Source organism: Ochlerotatus camptorhynchus, unplaced genomic scaffold (assembly GCF_037179485.1).
Source record: "Ochlerotatus camptorhynchus isolate MF236.1 unplaced genomic scaffold, CSIRO-AGI_Acam_v1.1 ptg000185l, whole genome shotgun sequence".
Taxonomy (NCBI): domain Eukaryota; kingdom Metazoa; phylum Arthropoda; class Insecta; order Diptera; family Culicidae; genus Ochlerotatus; species Ochlerotatus camptorhynchus.
The window spans coordinates 2,904,932-2,926,193 of NW_027040675.1; the positions used below are offsets into that span (position 1 = coordinate 2,904,932).

General features: G+C 39.8%; 1 protein-coding gene across 3 annotated transcripts in view; it reads right to left on the minus strand.

The window, feature by feature from the left end:
* Window positions 1-21,262, minus strand: part of spg (dedicator of cytokinesis spg) — a 243,224-nt gene that overhangs the window by 174,679 nt on the left and 47,283 nt on the right. For all 3 annotated transcript variants that reach the window (XM_065223144.1, XM_065223145.1, XM_065223143.1), the window contains exons 2-3: window positions 6,768-7,009; window positions 6,387-6,535 (exon numbers count right to left, since the gene is read on the minus strand). In XM_065223144.1, coding sequence (XP_065079216.1) covers window positions 6,387-6,535; window positions 6,768-7,009 — 391 coding nt within the window. The remainder of the gene's footprint in view (window positions 1-6,386; window positions 6,536-6,767; window positions 7,010-21,262) is intronic.

The window sequence follows — 21,262 nt, forward strand, 5'->3', positions numbered from 1 at the left end:
CAAGATTTTTCGACAATATATTGAAATTAGACAAATGCGTAAATGGTAAAATGGTAGCAGGATTGGCTGCGAAATACCAAGAGGATGTAAACTTGGAAATGCTCCTTTTACGACCTATTTGGTAACCATTACGTTGCAATCGTTAAAACCCAAACGCAATGTGGGCGGAGGCGGAACGGAAACGGGAAGTTTGACAGTTGTCTGAAACTATTGAGGAGCATTTTCGACGCACGGGAATTTCGAAGTTCGAGGAATTTCTGCGAACTTTCGGGGTTTCCTGCAAATTTAAAGGAATTTCTGTGTGCTTCAGAAAAGTTCAGAAAGCTTTTCTTCAAACTTCAAGGAACCTGAGGCAATTTTGCGAACTTCAGAGAATTTCTGTGAACATCAGAATTTCTGTGAACACATTTTGCATACATCTGTAAACTTCATGGAACTTTTGCGAACTTCGAGTAATTTCCGCAAATTTCAGGGAATTTCTGTTTTGCAAACTGCAGAGAAGTTCTACAAAATTTTGGAAATTTCTGCAAACTTCAGGGAATTACTGCAAACATTAAAGAATTTCTACGAACTTCAGGGAACTTGAGGTAATTTTGCAAACTTCAAAGAATTTCTGAGAACTTCCGGGAATTTCTGAAAACTTACGATCTTCAAGGAATTGCTGCGAACTTAAAATTTATGTTTGCAAACCTCAGAGATGTCCTTCAAACTTGAAGGATGCTCTGCAAACTTGGGGGAATTTCTGCAAACTTCAGGAAATTTCTGCAAACTTCAAAGAATTTCAGCGAACTTCAAGGGATATCTGGAACTTCAGAGAACATAAGGCAATTTCTACAAACTCCAAAGAATTTCTGCCAACTTCAGAAAATTTCTGCAGCTTTGAGAGATGTTCTGCAAGCTTCCGGAAATTTGTGCAAATTTCAGGGAATTTCTGCTAACGTCAAAAAATTCCTGCGAGCTACAAAAACAATCTGTAAACTTCAGAGCATACAGCAGACAAATTCTACGAAATATAGGAATTTCTACGAACATCAGAGAACTCAGCAAACATTAAAGAATTTCTGTGAACTTCCAGGAATTTCGGCAAACTTCAGGAAATTTCTGCAAACTTCATAGAATTTCTGCCAACGTCATAGAATTTCTGCGAATTTCAGAGAACTTCTGTGAACCTTAAGGAATTTGAAGGATGTTCTGCAACTTCCGGGATTTTTTGCGAATTTTACAGCTATTCTACAAGCTTCCGGAAATTTGTGCAAATTTCAGCGAATTTCTGCTAACTTCAAAGAATTCCTGCGAGCTTCAAAAAATTTCTGTGAACTTCAGGAAAGTTCTGCGAACCGCAGACAAGTTCTACGAAATATAGGTAATTTCTACGAACATAAGGGAACTCTGCAAACATTAATGATTTTTTGTAAACTTCCAGGAATTTCGGCAAACTTCAGGAAATTTCAGCAAACTTCAAAGAATTTCAGCGAATTTCAAAGGATTTCTGTGAACTTCAAAGAATATGAGACAATTTCTACGAACTCCAAAGAATTTCTGCAAACTTCATAAAATTTCTGCAAATTTGAGAGATGTCCTGCAAACTTCCGGGAGTTTGTGCAAATTTCAGGGAATTTCTGCTAACTTCAAGAATTCCTGCGAGCTTCAAACAATTTCTGTGAACTTCAGGGAAGTTCTGCGAACTGCAGAGAATTTCTGCAAACTTCAAAGTGTTTCTGCGAACTTCAGAGTACACGAGGCATTTTTACGAACTCCAAAGAATTTCTGCAAACTTCAGAAAATTTCGGCAAATTTGAGATATGTTCAGCAAACTTCCGGAAATTTGTGAAAATTCCAGGGAATTTCTGCTAACTTCAAAGAATTCCTGCGAACTTCAAAAAATTTCTGAGAACATCAGGGAAGTTTAGCAAACTGCAGACAAGTTCTACGAAATATAGGGAATTTCTACGAACATCAGGGAACTCAGCAAAGAATTTCTGTGAACTTCCGGGAATATCGGAAAACTTCAGGAAATTTCTGCAAACTTCACAGAATTTCTGCGAGCTTCAAAGTGTTTCTGCGAACTGCAGAGAACACGAGGCAATTTATACGAATGCCAGAGAACTTCTGTGAACCTAAAGGAATTTGAAGGATGTTCTGCAAACTTCCGGGAGTTTGTGCGAGTCTTACCGATGTTCTGCAAGCTTCCGGAAATTTGTGCAAATTTCAGCGAATTTCTGCAAACTTCAAAGAATTCCTGTGATCTTCTAAAAATTTATGTGAACATCAGGGAAGTTCTGCGAACTGCAGACAAGTTCTACGAAATATAGGGAATTTCTACGAACATCAGAGAATTCAGCAAACATTAAAGAATTTCTGTGAACTCCCAGGAGTTTCGGCAAACTTCAGGAAATTTCTGCAAACTTCACAGAATTTCTGCGAACTTCAAAGTGTTTCTGCGAACTTCAAGAACACGAGGCATTTTCTACGAACGCCAGAGAATTTTTGTGAACCTTAAGAAATTTGAAGGATGTTCTGCAAACTTCCGGGAATTTGTGCGAATTTTAAAGATGTTCTGCAAGCTTCCGGAAATTTGTGAAAATTCCAGGGAATTTCTGCTAACTTCAAAGAATTCCTGCGAGCTTCAAAAAAATTCTGAGAACGTTAGGGAAGTTCTGCGAACTGCAGACAGGTTCTACGAAATAAAGGGAATTTCTACGAACATCAGGGAACTCAGCAAACATTAAAGAATTTCTGTGAACTTCCAGGAATTTCGGCAAACTTCAAAGAATTTCAGCGAACTTCAAAGGATTTCTGTGAACTTCAGAGAACATGAGGCATGTTTACGAACTTTAAAGAATGTCTGCAAACTTCAGAAAATTTCTGCAAATTTGAGAGATGTTCTGCAAACTTCCGGGAATTTGTGCAAATTTCAGGGAATTTCTGCTAACTTCAAAGAATACCTGCGAGCTTCAAAAAATTTATGTAAACTTCAGGAAAGATTTGCAAACAGCAGAGAAGTTCTACGAAATAAAGGGAATTTCTACGAACATCAGGGAACTCAGCAAACATTAAAGAATTTCTGTGAACTCCCAGGAATTTCGGCAAACTTCAGGAAATTTCTGCAAACTTCATAGAATTTCAGCGAACTTCAGAGAACACGAGGCAATTTATACGAACGCCAGAGAACTTCTGTGAACCTAAAGGAATTTGAAAGGATGTTCTGCAAACTTCCGGGAATTTTTGCGAATTTTACAGATGTTCTGCAAGCTTCTGGAAATTTGTGCAAATTTCAGGGAATTTCTGCTAACTTCAAAGAATTTCTGCGAGCTTCAAAAAATTGCTGTGAACTTCAGGGAAGTTCTGCGAACTGCAGACAAGTTCTACTAAATATAGGGAATTTCTACGAACATCAGGGAACTCAGCAAACATTTAAGAATTTCTGTGAACTTCCGGGAATTTCGGCAAACTTCAGGAAATTTCTGCAAACTTCATAGAATTTCTGCGAACTTCAAAGTGTTTCTGCGAACTTTAGAGAACACGATGCAATTTATACGAACGCCAGAGAATTTCTGTGAACCTTAAGGAAACTTCTGGGAGTTTGTGCAAATTTCAGGGAATTTCTGCTAACTTCAAAGAATTCCTGCGAGCTTCAAAAAATTTCTGTAAACTTCAGGGAAGTTCTGCAAACAGCAGAGAAGTTCTACGAGTATAGAGAATTTCTACGAACATCAGGGAACTCAACAAACATTAAAGAATTTTTGTGAACTTCCAGGAATTTCGGCAAACTTCAGGAAATTTCTGCAAACTTCAGGAAATTTCTGCAAACTTCAAAGAATTTCAGCGAACTTCAAAGGATTTCTGTGAACTTCAGAGAACACGAGGCAATTTTTACGAACTCCAAAGAAATTCTGCAAACTTCAGAAAATTTCTGCAAATTTCAGAGATGTTCTGCAGACTTCCGGAAATGTGTGCAAATTTGAGGAACATTCTGCTAACTTCAAAGAAATCCTGCGAGCTTCAAAAAAATTATTTAAACTTCAAGGTATTTCTGCAAACAGCAGAGAAGTTCAAAGAAATAAAGGTAATTTCTACGAACATCAGAGAATTCAGCAAACATTAAAGAATTTCTGTGAACTCCCAGGAGTTTCGGCAAACTTCAGGAAATTTCTGCAAACTCACAGAATTTCTCTGAACATCAAAGTGTTTTTGCGAACTTTAGAGAACACGAGGCAATTTATACGAACGCCAGAGAACTTCTGTGAACCTAAAGGAATTTGAAAGGATGTTCTGCAAACTTCCGGGATTTTTTGCGAATTTGACAGATGTTCTGCAAGCTTCTGGGAATTTGTGCAAATTTCAGGGAATTTCTGCTAACTTCAAAGAATTTCTGAAAGCATCAAAAAATGTCTATGAACTTCAGGGAAGTGAAGTTCTGCGAACTGCAGACAAGTTCTAAGTGAATTCCAAGCGAGGAAGTATTCATCCATGCCTTCGGTATGCGAGAAGATGTGGATTCTCAACAACGACCATGTTCATAACAAGCGTGGGTTAGCCGGGGTGGTCATGAGTCTACCGCTGGCGACAATGGGCTGACTTACTTCAGCAGCTGGATCTACTACTCATACTCATGCTGGATCTACTACTCATACTCATACCGCGATGCTATTTCCATTCATCGAAAGACCTCGCTCGCAAGCGAAACTGCCTATGCCTGTGCAGTATACTTCCGTTTGGAAACCGATCGTGGTGCAGAGCGTTTCTGGGCATCCGTTTGATGGAAACTATCCAGTCAGTCGGCGCCACTGCTGGAGTGATGCAAGCACTGTTCTCGAGTGGCTGCGCTCAACAGACCATCGTCGTTACCACAGTTTTGTGCCTTTCGGGTTGACGAAATCCTGTCATCTACACAACACTCAGAGTGGCGTTGGTGGCCCGTAGGTGACAATGGACAATCCCTGGTTCCGAGGACCGGCCTTCCTATACGATTCAGGAGAACACTGGCCTAAACAGCGAACGGTTACTCCAACTGAAGAAGTACTCCGTCCTATACATTTTCACGCCGTCCACTTTGCTCCAGCTATGGTTTTCGATAGATTCGATCGGTGGACTAAAAGGCAGCGCGTGGCAGCGTATGTATTTCGCTGCATTGAGTACTTCCGCAGGCATCGAACAAAACATAATCTGGAATTCAGCAACGTCATCAGCGACGAAGTCCAACCGCCGTAGGCACTTTTTAAGACGGCTCAAAACGAGTTCCGTCACGCCAACCGAGAGACCACTTTCAACGACATTTGCCAACGCTTCGCAATCTCTGCACTGAGACGACTGTCGGATAAAGTCGAACAAGCGTATGCATTCTGCCACCTAACGAAGACGATCCCAAGACCACCAACCAGCGATGGCTCCGCTTCCCGAGATGCGGTTGACAGCTTACATTCAACCCTTAAAATTCACCGGGTTGGACTACTTCGGGCCAGAGCTCGTAAAGGTGGATAGAAGCAACGTAAATCGCTGGATGGCCCTCTTCACATGCCTCATGTGTATTATGACAGTGCAACGTTTCGCAGCACGCAGAGACATACCAAAGGAGTTCTGGACCGCCAACGCCAGACAAACCCAGACGACGAGACATTAGAGACTATCCTCTTGTAAGCGGACGGAATGGTCAACTCCAGACCACTTACCTTCATCGCACGGGAATTTCTAATTCTATTCTCTTTATTGAAACCCAACCATTTTTTGTTGGGCAATTCTTCAAGGAGAAAGATCCTATAAAAACAGTTACAGACTAGCTTATACAGGCAAAAATAAGCTGTATGAGTCAATTTTTGGCTGTACAAGCAAATCTGCAATTAAAATTGGTAGTTGGAATCTGCTAAGAATATTGAATTCTGATTTCTCAATTTATGTTTAAATTCTAGTTTCACATATTCAATTTTTAAAGCATTTGGTCTACAAGAACCAAAGTTAGAGCGGTATTTGGTAAATTTAAGCTTCTTACATAGTAATCCCCAAACAAGCTTCAAACCATTTGCGCGACCTTCATCAATATATACCTTTTTGCACTGACTCATATTTTAGTGCTATGCATCAAACTGGAGGGTGGCCTACAAGATCGCATTTTTTTTTTTCAAAATGAAACACCCTAATGCCAGCCCTAGCATCTAGCGAACTTCGATCAAATTCTTTTACAGTTTCACTTTTTTCTCAGAAAAAATCTTCTATACTGAGCCCCATTTCCTCCCACCGGACACAGATAGCGAACAGACATATCAAAACTTTGAATTCGATTCGGTCTGTCGCGTACGGTGGTAGTATGTTTTCCATCAACAGTCAAGCATCGATGAGTTGATAAATTTACAATCCATTTCCCGCATTCATTCAAATGCTTTTCTACTCACCGATTGCCCCAGTCAATCTTGGAGATCACCTTCATCTGCAGATCGTACGTCTGGTCCTGGGTAAGGGTGGCGCTCAGCAGCTCCCGTCGGCTTTCCAACAGCGCCAGCATCACCTTCCGCAGCGAGGTGAATTTGTATTCCTCCCGTTCCTAGTTCGAAGAGAGGTTAAAAAATTTGCGGCAGCATTAGAATGTTAATCAATCAATCAATCAACGTGCTCCACTCCCTTCATCGTGGTTGAAGTGATTTGATTTAATTTGCATACAATTCCGCACCAGCACGGTACGGATGGATTAGGCACGCGTATACGCGTGCCAAACAAGGTTCTACCACCTATGTACAATACAGGATATTGAAGTGCCTATCTAACTATCTACTTACCACAAACAGTTTCTTCCATATCTCGGACCATTCGCGCAGCACCAGGGTGCACTCGCCGACGACCGGGTCCACCTTGGCCAGGTCTTTCAGATGGATGTACGATTTGGGAAAGAGGCCCACCTTCCGGGGCTTCCGTGGGCACGTCCCCCGAAACCAGTAGGTCGTTTCCTCCAGGATCTCGACGCAGTCGCCGACGTCCAGCGCGAGACCGTGTGTGACTTCGCCGTGCCAGTTGTGGATGGCTGTCGAGTAGGAGAAGGTAGAAGGGAGATTAGAACATTGAATTGCTGCGGGATTATGAAAATTGGAGAACTCTCTTCACTGTGACGGCCCCTGGCAACCCTAATTTTTGCGCCTTCTGAGATTTGCCGACTTCGGTGATGTGTGTGAAGTGTGAACGTTCAAATTCAAATCTCTGTCGAAAGATTTTTCTTGGATTTCGTAGATGAATGATGCTCTTCAAACTTTTCTGGTATTCTTAGAAATTCTTTGATGTCCGCAGGATGTCTCAGAATTTGGCAATTTTTTCCTGGAATTCACAGATATTTATGAAAGTTCCCAGTATTTTACTAATATTATTAGATTTTCCCTGAGGTTCGCAGAACGTCCTTAAATTTTGCAGAACTTCCCTGACGTTTGAAAAAATGTTCTGACGTTTGTAGAACTTTCCTGCACGACCAATTGAGATCGACAAAAATTAGAGTTAAATTTACTCATAAATCGCAAAAATTGCAGTAGTTCAGGAAGAAATTCCCGAATATGAGAAAAGTAAAGATTGGATTCCCTCAGTCTATTAGTTTTAGTACTACTCCAAGACTGAGTAAAATTTTCGTCAATTTTCCTCATATTCCTGCAGATCTTTGAGGTTTTCCACAGTAAAACATGAGGTAAATTTACTCATCGCGGAGTTCCTGCACTTATGGCGATTATGAGTAAACTGAACTATAATTTAGTTTGATCTCATTGGCCGTGTGGCGTTTGCAAGGCTACAGTGAAGTTCATATAAATTTTCTAGAGTTCACAGAACTCTGCTAGTGTTTCCATTTGACAGCCATTTATTGTTTCCCAGGAAACGTGGAAACAGCTGATGGCCTTTCCCGGAAATCGGGAAAAAATTTAGTTCAAAAACCAAAGGAATTTTTGGTTACGACAACCCTTTTGAGTTTCTCTTGACCCAGAAGTCTCATCCCACTTTCCAGTAAAATTTTCATCGGATTTCATCGGAAGCTGCTTTCAGAAGTCATTCTAGCTTCCACGAAAGCTTCTTTTGACTTTCACTGGAAGGTTCATCCAACTTCTTCAGCAGGTTTCTTAAAACCATTGGAAGTTTCTATTCAATCGATTTAAACTACCCCAGAATTTGACTTCCTCTAAGTTTCATCCGACTTCCTTGATTAGTCGCATAGAAATGCCTGCTGATTTCCCCTAAAAAAAATTCCTGGCCTCCTCTGGAAATTTCTCGGAAAATTCCTAGAGCTTCTTCTGAAACATTGCCTAAGATGATCTTCAGATTCCTCTAGAAGATAATCCAAGCTTTCTCCTTGAAAGATTCTTCTGGAGTTTGTTTTCAGATGTTGCCGAAAACGACAGCAGCCATCAGTACCTTTCGATGTGTATCACGCAATCGTCTGTACACTCGATAGCAGCTATTGTCCGATGTTCTTTGTTCATCATCTGCAGTTTGCTCGGTCGATCCTATTGTTATCTCAAAAAATCAGCGGGGCAAAAACATAAAGCAATTATTTTTTGGTCATTAAACCAAATACGTAGATCTACCCAACTACAGTCAAGATTCCTATAGGACATATGCTTACTTAACGATCCTGCGCACCTCCAGGGGTGCAAAAGGGCCTTTGTGAAAGATTTCCATCCTGGGCGATTACTAGCTTTGGCCTTGACTTGTGCCCAAGTCTAATTTCGGTTAACGTTCTTGATTTCACTGTTTAGGCTCCGCCGCCACGAGCCTCTGGGTCTGCCTCTACTGCGATGTCATGCTGGATTCCAGTCCAGTGCTTGCTTGCAGATTTCGTTTCCGCTCCGTCGTAGTGTGTGGCCGACCCACCTCCACTTCCGTTCACGAATTTCTGTCTCTATCGACTTCTGATGGCACAAACGATGAAGCTCGGACTTTGAGATCCAATTGTGGGGCTACCAGGCACGAATTATGTACCGCAGGCATCGGTTGATAAACACCTGCAGCTTCTGAGTGTTCTCCGCCGATACACACCATGTTTCACTGGCGTATAACAGCACAGACTTCACGTTCGAGTTAAAAATTCGGATTTTGGTGCGTCGACTGATCTGATTCGCTCTCCATACATTTCGCAAACTGGCAAAAGCAGCCCTCGCCTTCTTAATCCGTGCACCTATGTCGCTCTTGGTGCCGTCGTCCGACGCTATCTGGCTGCCAAGATATTGGAAGCTTTCGACTTTCTCCACTGCCTGCCCAGCTACCGTGAAATTGGAACGGTTCTCCGTGTTGACATCCAACGATTTGGCCTTGTTGACGTTGATGGTTAGACTTGCTTCAGAGGAGCGTTCCACGAGGTCGTCGAGCTTGTCATCAGCCAAACCGAAGTCGTTGAGATGCTCCATGGTAATAGGCTGCCACAGCAACCCACGGTTCGGTACACGGTCAACGGCTGCAACCATGATCTCGTCGATTACGATGAGGAACAGTAGCGGTGATAATATACATCCTTGCCTTACACCCGCGATTACCCGAACCGGGTCAGGTAAAGCTCCGTTGTGCAACGCTCTGTATGAGAAAGCCTCGTACTGCGCTTCGATGAAGTTGACGATCTTATCAGGGACTCCCTTGCGTCTCAGAGCGCCCCACAAGTTTTCGTGGTTTAGTCGGTCGAAAGCTTTTTCGTAGTCAATGAATACCAAGTACAGGGACTCTTGGAACTCATTGACCTGCTCCAAGATGATGCGGAGCGTGACCATATGGTCCACACAGGATCTTCCATCACGGAATCCTGCCTGCTGTCGTCGGAGAGTCGCGTCGATCTTCTCCTGTATCCGATCGAGGATAACTTTACACAGAACTTTGAGAACAATACACAGTAACATGATGCCTCGCCAGTTGTCACATACAGTTGGATCCCCCTTCTTGGGGGATCCAGTCGGCCGGAAAAGTCGCGGTGTCCCAGATATTGACGAATAGTTGATGCAAAATTTGTGAGGATAGCATGGGGTCAGCTTTGAGCATCTCTGCTGATATGCGGTCGACCCCCGGGGCTTTGTTGGACTTCATACTTCGGATGGCTGCTTCTATCTCCTGCAATGATGGAGCTTCGCCTTGGCGGATCATGCCGAGATGTTGATGGTTGGTTGACCGTTGAAACTTCGAGAAGTTGTTCAAAGTGCTCAAACTAACGTTTCAACTGGTCAGTGGGGTCGGTGAGCAACTGTCCAGTCGCGTCCTTCACAGGCATCCTTGAGTTCATCCTTGCCCCGCTCAGACGTCGTGAAACATCACCATAGGGCATATGGGATTATAGATAATTGGGGACAAACTCTAATTTTAAGGTAATTTTAAGAGATAACTTCCTGGCGTCTTGTGAAAAGTTATTAAAAAGATAGTTGGGAACATTTAGCATCCGGAAAATCACAAGTCTGGTCCTCCGGAAGACTCAAAACATCCGTAAAAGTGGTCAATTCATGTTTTTTTAGAAACCACTCATAGAAGTCTTATCCGAATGGATTCGGAGTTGTGACCCGAATTTGGACCCTGGGGGGACCACGGTATGGTCCACCGGAAGGATCCGGAACATCCGTAAAAGTGATAAATTTATTAAACTGATCTTAGTTGCCAGAAAATGAACCCCCACGATATGATCCTCCGGAAGATCCGGAACATCCGTAAGAGGGGTCAATTCATGAAACTGAACCTAGAGCTCCGTGGATTGTTCGAAACCGCTCTTATATGTCTTATCAGAATTAATTCGGAGTTGTGACCAGAATATGGACCTTGGGGACCACGTATTGGTCCTCGGGAAGATCCGAAACATCCGTAAAAGTGGTCAATTTATGAAACTTATCCTAGAGCTCCGTGGTTTTTGTTACACCACTCATAGACGTTTTATCAGAATGAATTTAGAGATGTGACCCGAATATGAACACAGGGGACCAGGTAATGGTCCTCCGAAAGATCCGAAACATCCGCAAAAGTGGTCAATTTATTAAACTGATCCTGGAGCTCCACGGTTTTATTTTCGAAACCACTCATGAACGTCTAATCGGAATTAATTGGGAGTAGTGACCAAAATATGATTGCTGGAGACCACGATATGGACCACTGTAAGACCCGGAACATCCGCAAAAGTGGTCAATGCATGTAGCTGTTCCTAGAGCTCCGTGTTTTTTCGAAACCACTCATAGACGTCTTATCAGAATGAATTCGGAGTTGTGACCGGAATTTTGACCCTGGAGCCCACGAGATGGTCCACCGAAAGATTCGGAACATCCGTAAAAGGGGTCAATTAATCAAATTGATCCTAGAGCTCCGCGGATTTTTCAAAAGCACTCATATACGACTTATCAGAATGAATTCAGAGTTGTAACCGGAGTATGGACTCTGGGGACCACGGGATGGTTCACTGGAACATCCGGGATATCTGTAAAAGTGGCCAATTAATGAAACTGATCCTGGAACACCGTGGTTTTCGAAAGCACTCATAGATGTCTTATCAGAATTAATTCGGAGTTGTGACCGAAATATGGACTCTGGGCACCACGGGATGGTTCGCTGGAACACCCGGAACATTCGTAAAAGTGGTCAATTCATGAAACTGATCCAAGTGCTCCACTGTGTTTTCGAAACCTCTCATAGACGTCTTATCAAAATGAATTCAAAGTTATGACCGGAATATGGTACCTGGGGACCATGGGATGGTCCACCGAAAGATCCAGAACATCCGTAAAAGGGGTCAATTAATGAAACTGATCCTAGAGCTCCGCGGATTTTTCAAAAGCACTCGAATGCTAATTTTCAGAATGAATTCAGAGTTGTAACCAGAATATCGACTCTGGGGACCACGGGATGGTCCACCGAAAGATCTGGATCATCCTTAAAAGTGGTCAATTCATGAAACTGATCCTAGAGCTCCGTGGAATTTTTCGAACCACTCATAGACGTCTTATCAGAATGAATTCGGAGTTGTGACCGGAATATGGACTCTGGGGACCACGGGATGGTTCACTGGAACATCCGGATCATCCATAAAATTTGTCAATTCATTAAACTGATTCTACAACTCACAGACGTCGTATCAGAATTAATTCGAAGTTATGACCCGAATATGGACCCTGGGGTCCACGGGTTGGTCTACCGTAATATCCGGAACATCCGTAAAAGTGGTCAATTCATGAAACTGATCCTAGACCTCTGCGGTTAGTTCGAAACCTCTCATAGTCGTCTTATCAGAATGAATTCGGAGTTGGACGTTGGGCACCATGGAGTGGTCCACTACAAGATTCGGAACATTCAGAAAAGTGGTCAATTGATGAAACTGATCCTAGAGTTCCATGTTTTTTTCGAAACCACTAATAGACGTCTTATCAGAATGAATTCGGAACCTGGGGACCACGGGTTGGTCCACTGGAAGATCCGGATCATCCGTAAAAGTAGTCTATTAATGAAACTGATCCTAGAGCTCCATGGATTTTTAGAAACCTCTTAAAAACGTCTCATCAGAATGAGTTCATAGTTGTGACCGGAATATGAATCGTGCAGGGTGAGCAGTGAAATTTTATTTTAAAATTCCTGTTTTTTCGGGTTTCCCGGAGCAAATTTAAAAAAAAATCCCAGTTTTTCATCTTCAGCTAAAAACGAAAGTGTTCAAGAAATTTTGAGATTTAAGATAATTTCAGGGTGGCCAGTGAATTTTCATTTTGAAATTCCCGGTTTTTCCCGGTTTGAATCTTAAAAAATTCCCGGTTTTTAATATTTAACAAAAAACCATATTGAACGCATTTTTAAGAACGCTCTGAAAGGAATTAACTGAAAGGACAAAAAATGTGATTTAAGAAGATTCCCAAGATTCTGGGGCTTTAATATTTGAGTAGTGTCTGAAACTAGAACTTTTTTTTCAAAATTTGTGACTAATAACAATCTTTGTGATGCAAGATTTGGAGTAAAAATAATTAAAATGTGAGATTTTGAAAAAATTTCAAGATCACAGATATGAAAAATTATAATATCATACTTATAAGTCGTGGAGTCATAATAGTCACGCTCTGAGACTTGAAAGCATTTTAAGGGTTATAACAAATTACATAACAATCTATAGAATCTAGCGGACAAACCCTGGAATTTTTAGTAAATTTTAAAAGAATTCAAAGTGTTGATTTAAAACAAATATTGAGAAAGATTCCCACTCAGTTTTCGAAAGAAAAGTTTTGAGCAGATTTCCAGAATTATTCTGACATGTAAACCCTAGTAATTGTTAGATGAATTTGGAAGGATTTCTGTGACATTGCGGAAAATTCCTACGTGATTCTGATGAGATTTGTATGGGTATCGTGAAGAAAATTAGAGAGGAATTTTAAGAAGAATTCCAAGAGAATTATGATCAGAATCCAACAAGAAACAGAGTTCTTAGATTGTGCTGGCAATAATTTCAACCCTAGTGCGAAAGATTCATCACATAACTCCAACAAAATTTATTGCAAAAAATTCTGAGAATTAGAAAGAAATTCTTTAAAATACTCCAAGGGGTTTCTAAATAAAATTTCGAAAGACTTCTGCTGTTTTGAATAGAGTTAAAATAATTTTTTTTTTTAATATTTTCAAAGGAATCAAAGTCTCCGGATGGGCTTAAGCGAATTCTATGACGCATTCCAATTAAATTCTTAGAAGGGGTTGCAAGGAAATTCTAAAAAGAATTCAACGGCAATTATTACGCGGAGTGTCTTCTGGTTTATTTCAGAACAATTTCAAGATAATTCAGAGCAGAATTCCAAGTTAATTCTGGAATTCATGTCATGAGAATTTTGAACAACGAAAAATTAAACCCCCTGAAAAGAATAATTCAGTTTTGGTTTTTACAAACATTTGTTTCGAAAGTCCAGCATCTTCAATATTTTCTTTTAAGGACCATGCACTTTACATCTGAAATTGAGACGACAAAAATCAATTTTCAGCATTGCTGAGTGATTAAATTCTAAAAACAATAACACGGGAAACTGAAGAAAATTATGCAGCAAATAGAGCAAGACATTCATTTGGTAAAGGATAACTCTGTTTTAATGATTTATTCTGAAATTCTGGTGTAAAAAATTTGTTCCTATGGTATGGTTAATTTATTTTCCCAGATCTCTCACCGAATTCCTGGGGTTTTCCCGGTTACTTTTCAAATTCCCGGATATTTCCCGGAATTATCGGTTTTCCCGGTTTGCTGGCCACCCTGTAATTTCCAAAATTGGTTTCAAACTATGTTTGTAATCTTAGACTTCGATATATTGTAGAATTTTGAATTATAAAAATAATCGTGATACTAGATATAAAAAAAATACTTTTTTCCTCATTCTGCGATGTATGGGGATCTTGATAAAAAATCGATATCCCAGATTTCACGCAGAAATTTTTTCAAGGCTTTGGAACTTAAACGAACTTCAGGGATCTAACAACTAAATTTTTTTAATAGAATTCTGCAAAGAAAATGTTTTGACTTTGGGGTAAATTTAATAGGAATTATAGTATAAATTCAAAGGAATTAAAGAATAAATTCAAAGACAATGCTGAGGAGGATTCCTAAAAAAAATCATGGGAAAAATCTTAAGGTGAACACATTTCTAAGATATATAAGTCTTAAGAACTTCTTAGATGAATTCCAAGGTATTTCTGGAGAGAAGAATGGAAGTTCTGAATTGTATTTCTAGGCGATTCTGAAGCGACTTGAATTTGAATCGTGAGGAGGATACCAGGTCTTAGGGAGAATTTACAGAGAATCACCGAATGTTCTGCTGGTCTATATCCAGTAAAACAAGTACTCGCACTGTGGTGAGTCAGATTCAACATGCTTCAATATCGAACGAAACAATCAGGTCAATTATAATACCAAAACAACAGGACGGCTTAGAGAATTAATTTGTAAGTATTTTTTATTTGGTTTTCATTTGCTTCCACTCACTTCGCTATGCAACATAGTTTTTGGAATTATTAAATCATTAGATTTTGTATTAGTAAGTTTTGAAGTATGTGTTTGACACATAGAACCTCAAGTATTCCATAGCAAAACGATATACAGGCCGGGCTCGATTATCCGGAGAAAATGGCTCGATTATCCGGAGTCATATTTTTTTTACCTATCTTGCAAATTATTTTTCATAAACCGCTTGGAAAACCGACTTTCGATCCGAGGAGTCTGACAAGATCGGGAAATGACTAAATTTAAGTGTTTGTGTGCCTTTGTTACAACATCCGGCGTTAAGGGGGTTTGGATTAACTTTGACCTGAAAGGAATCAAACATATCATGTGCCACAACAACATACAAAAACTGAATCCCATGATGGTCCGTTCACTAATTACGTCACGTTTCAGGGGGGGCGAATGGCAACCGAACTAGTATGCGGTGCTAGTATATACGTGTTTTTCTCCCACATTCAATAGCCCGAGATCTTGATCAGCTAGAAAGTTGCTGTCTTGGGCAAAGTTGTTTAGGGGGTCAAGACTTTTTGGCTGGTAAGCAGTAGTTAATAATTTTCTCACCACGTGGCGTTAGTATACATGTACACTTCTCGCATATGCTATATCTCGAGATCCTGATCAAATAGAAATTTGTTCAGGAGGTCAAGGTCTTTTGGCTGGTGGACAGTAGTTTTGAATTTTCTCACTTCATGATGCTAGTATACATGTGAAATTCTCGCATATAAAATATCTCACGTTCTTGACCAGATAGAAAGTTACTGTCTTGAACAAAATTGTTCAGGATTTTAAAGCCTAGAGTTTATGAAAAAAAATCTAAACTACTGTAGACCAGCCAAACGACTTTGACCTCCTGAATAACTTTGTTGTAGACAGTAACTTTCTATCTGGTCAGGATCTCGAAACAAACCACATGCGAGAATTTCACGTGTATTCTAGCGCTACGTAGTAAGAAAATTTTGAACTACTGTCCACTAGAGAAATCTATCTTTCAGAATCTCGAGATATTTTACATGCGAGAATTTTGCGTGTATACTAGCGCCACGTAGTGTAAAAATTCTGAACTATTGTGCACCAAGCAATAGGCATTGACCTCATGAACAACTTTTTCGAAGACAGTATTTTTCTACCAGTTCAGAATCTCGAGCTTAGCATACGCGAGAATTGTACACGTTTACTAGCGCCATGTGGTGAAAAATTTCTAGGCTACTGTCCACCAGTCAAAAATTCTTGACCCCCTGAACAAGTTTGCCGAAAACAGTACCTTTCTATCTGCTCAGGATCTCGAGCTATTGTATATGCGAGAATTGCATGTGTATACTAGCACCGAGTAGAGAGAATATTCTGAACAACTGTCCACCAACGAAAAGATCTTGACTTCCTGAAAAACTTTGCCAAAGACATTTATTCTTTATCTCGTCAGGATCTAGTGATGTATCACATGCGAGAACTGAACATGTATACGAGCACTACCTAGTGGGAAGATTTTGAACTACTGTTAATCAGCAAAAAAGCTATGATCTCCTGAACAGCTTTGCCTAAGACAGTAACTTTCTATCTGGTCAGGATCTCGAGATATTTTATATGAGAATTTCACGTTTATACTAGCGCCGTGTAGTGAGAACATTCTGAACTACTGTCCACCAGCCAAAACTACTTGACACCCTGAACAAGTTTGCCGAAGACAGTAACTTCTATCTGCTCAGGATCTCGAGCTATTGTATATGCGAAAATAGCATGTATATACTAGCGCCACGTAGTGAGAATTTTCTGAACTACTCCACCAACGAAAAGATCTGGACTTCCTGAAAAACTTTGCCGAAAACAGTAACTTTTTATATGGTAAGGATCTAGAAATATTTTATATATGCGAGAATTTTACATGTATACTAGTGCCGCGAAGTGAAAAAATGCTAAACTACTTTCCACCAACGAAAAGGCCTTGACCTTCTGAACAACTTTGTCAACGACAGTAATTTTCTATCTGGTCATGATCTCGAGATATATCACATGTATTCTAGCGCTACGTAGTGAGAAAATTCTGAACTACTCTCCACCAGCAAAAAGATTATGATCTCTAGAACAACTTTGCCGAAGACAGTAATTTTTTTATCTGGTCAGGATCTCGAGATTTTCCATGTTGTAACCAATTAAGTCAAATCCCACGTAGTACGGACAGCGTTTACGCGGTTTCCATTCACATTTTCTCTATTATCCGCATTGTTGTGGGTTAACTGTGAAACAATTTTAGCTTGTTTAGTTAAAAACAAGTTTTTTAATGAATACCCGTTGGTTTCATTTCGATTGGTAGCTCGGCTGCAAAATGGTAATGGAAAACTCACACTGTTGTACAAAGTACAACGCGCGAGTACTCGCGTTATAAAAGTTGGCGCGAGTAACGGAGGGTTAAAGAGGGGTTTCGTGAGAATTAGTCTTTTGGTGGTTTCATGCTTGAACATTTATATCAATTTTCTTATCTTATTTTGTAGTTCAATTCATTTATTCATCATTTCAGTAAAAACAGTAGTTCATCAGTAAAGTGATTCAGTAAAAACAAAGAAAATTGCAAATTTGATCATAAATCAATCCTTATTGACTACACACTTAGAAAAAATCATGTAAATTTAGGTGCTCTGAGAGTGACATATACGAGCGTCAATTTTGACATAAATTTGAGTCATAAAAGAAGCGAAATATAGCTCCATCAAACGTACTTTTCGTCGAGCAACCAACTTTTCAGTCTCGGAGCACTTAATATTACATGACATGTTTGTTTACGTCTCATCTTTTATGTCAATGACGGATTCCTTCACGTGTTAATTTAGTTATTTCTAAGTGTGTATTTTATCAAGAATATTTCCCCTGATTTCACGAATTAAAAACTGCCGTTCCAACGGCAATTGGTTTTCCTCAGCCCATGTGATGATAGTGTCAATACTGTTCAGCGCTGATTTATCTGTAACTGGTTCGTACTCCTCATCTTGGTTGTTATCTGCTGTAGAAATGTTTGCAGTTTCATCCAGAGTGGTGTTCGTCACGCTTTCTCCTTCATAAAAATGTGAATCATGGTTAAGAACAACATTGACTATGTCAGCATCAGACATGACATCGAATTCCGCATTCTCGTCTTCATTTTCGCCTGCAGTCGCTTTATCAGCAACCATTGTTAAACTAGAGCACCGGAACTAATATTTGCAATGTTAACATTTCAAAAGTATTAATGGAAAATGGTCGAAATTGATCGAGTGCGTCAAGTTAGGAACCGCGTCAAGCTCAACTTTGTCTCTACACACTCGTTAGAGTGACTACGATTTTTCTCAAGTTGAGGGGTCCCATGGCGTGGTTGACTACACGTTCGCTTCTCAAGCGGATGGTCCATGGGTTCAATTCCATTGATCTTCTTATCGAATTTTGATGTATTTTAATGTGCCTCATGATAGGTTATTATCCAAGTCCGATTCTGGTAACTTTCCCGGGGCACCTGGAACTTGTCCGGAAGTGGCCAATATGGTCCAAGGCACTTAATTGTTTCCACCATTGATCTTCTTATCGAATTTTGATGTAATCTGATGTGTCGCATGATAGGTTATTATTCAAGTCTGGTTCTGGCCACTTTTTCGGAGGCACCTGGAACTTGCCCGTAAGTGGTACAAGGTACTTAATTTTTGCCACCATTGATCTTGATATCAAATTTTGGTTTAGTTTGATGTGTCGCTTAATGGGTTTTGTTCCATTCAAGTCAAATTTAGCCTCATGGCCCATAAACGCCGGAACTTGTTCCGGCCATATCTACAAAACCAGTGGTCCGATTCCATAATCCTTCAATAGCGTTCAATGGGACCACTAAAAACATTAAATGAGACCACATAAGACAAAAATTTTTTTGTTTTTTCGATGGCGCGATTATCCGGAGTGAATTTTTTTTTCAAGACTGCGGATAATCGAGTCCGCCCTGTAGTAGTTCTCATAATTTCGTAAAAATTTGTAGTTTTGTTCCTTATCGCAAAATATTAGACGCGTATTTTTATTTTGTCATTAGGGTGACCATTCTCATGTTAGGTAGGTCCAAAAAACCGATTTTTTTTTTCAAAAATGACTTTTTTCAAACATTGATTGTATCTGTTATTTATGGTTTTTATGGTTTGTAGACAGAGGGCGCAATATGGTGTTATCTTTTTCCTTGCAAAATTAGGCTTGTTATACAACATTATGTCCAAAATCAGCAATTTTGTTTTGTTTTGGAGTATTTTCTTTTTTTCAATTTATCAAGTTTTGGGTTTTTCCTCAATACTCCTATGTGACTAGGCTATCGTTGTGACCATGTTAAATTCGCTGTAAATCAATGGAGGCGCATGGTAGCCTAGCCACATAGGAGTATTAAGCGAATACCCAAAACTTGATAGCTTCAAAAAAATATAACTCAAAAACGAAAAAAAAAAACACATGGCTTATTTTTTATATGTTGTGTAAAAAAGTCTAAATTTTCATGGGAAAATATAAAAAAAAAATATTTCGCAATCTGTCAACAAACCATAAAAACCAGACAAAAAAACAAATACAATAAATGATCTTCAATACAAAACCTGGGTATATTATTATTATTTTTAATTTTAATTAACTTTCATTTGATATTTAGATCTTTGAAACAGGCCGAGTGGTTCAAAAGTTATGATTTTTGAAAAAAAGCCATTTTAGAAAACAAAATGTTTTTTTACCATCCTAACATGGAAATGGTCACCCTAATGACAAAATAAAAAAATATACCGGTCTAATATTTTCCGATAAGGAAGAAAACAACATTTTTTTACGAAATTCTGAGAACCACTATACCATTTGCTATGAAATGGCTGACCTATTAATTTCACTTTCAGATAGTCCCTTAGAGTGAGCGCTCACGAATCATAAAATGGCTTATTGTGCCACTCTGAAAAGTACAAAAATCCATGATTCCGACCAAAAATATCCATTACCACCGTCACAATGACGCGTTCATCTAGATAAAATTGATAAATAGCACTCATAAAATAAATCACATAACCAGTGGAAAATATCCAAGTGAATTTCATATAACTTACATGTGATACCATAATTTTAAATTGCACCACTAAATCACATAAACGTTATGTGTCTAATGAATTCTATATGATTTATCATATAGAATATCTTATGCTATGTGATCTTCAGATAACAACCATTATTTTTGTTATTGGAAAAATATTATGTGCGTTCCTAATAGAAACTAAGTGAAAACTTTTTTCAGTGTACATCCATAGACCAACATTAGAGTCATTTCCTCTACATGTTTTTAAGTTAGTTAGGAAAGTCGAGGCAATTTCCAACCCGAAAAATTTTCTATACTGACCCGGGAATCAGACCCGCCGGCTCATAATTGATAATACCCCATGTCTAGGCTAACTGAGACCCCGTACAGTGTAAAGATGCTCCAATTCAATTAACTGATTAATGCCATACCTTGCAGATTGAAAATTCTGGCAACCCTGTCCAGCGTATTGGACCACTTCATTCACAACTTTCGCTTTTCAAAACCGACGGCGTGCCGAATAAAAGATGAAACGAGAATTAGGAACGGGGGAAAAGGGAAGCGAACCGTGATCTTAGCGCGAGAATAACCGTCCAACTAAAAGTAAACAATCGACCCGGCTCGACTGAAGCGTAAAAGTGGTGCAAAATTGACGAAAATTTCGGTTCTTCTCGGAAAACGCGAACAAGACGAACCGCAGTCCGTCAGATCAGAGCTCATCAGCCGGAGAAGCCCGGACGTGAACCATATGATAAACAAATGCACAGTCGGCGGCTGGGAAGCATGCACGAGCATGACTGGTGAAAAGTATTGCGCTCTTTGTTGATTTTTTTCTTGTTTTCACGAAACGGCTTAATATGCGAGAAAACAAAGCGCAACGCGGATAACGAGACGTGTGGGATGTCGTCTTTTTGTTTCTGAGAAATGATTGAATTAATCATCTCTATAGCACTGTTGATCCGCGAGCGACGTACACACATATGAGATACACCGAACGACATCAGACAGTGGTAATTGGACAGTGGTGGTGGCTGAAATTAGAATAATGGGCAGATGTGCAATTTACGAGATGCTCTAACTGCTGACTGCCAGGCAACAACAGTCAGTTGATGGATCGGTTCGATTGCGCGGCGGCTGAGAATGTGAGTCATTAGAAGTTCGCTGGTTGTTTTGTTTTGCAAGTTTCAACTCTTCGAACTGGCTTTAGAACGTGGGTCATTTTACCGAAAGCCGATATATGCAGGATCATTCGTATATATTTTAATAATCCACTACGAATAACGATGTTGCGATGAATTTTG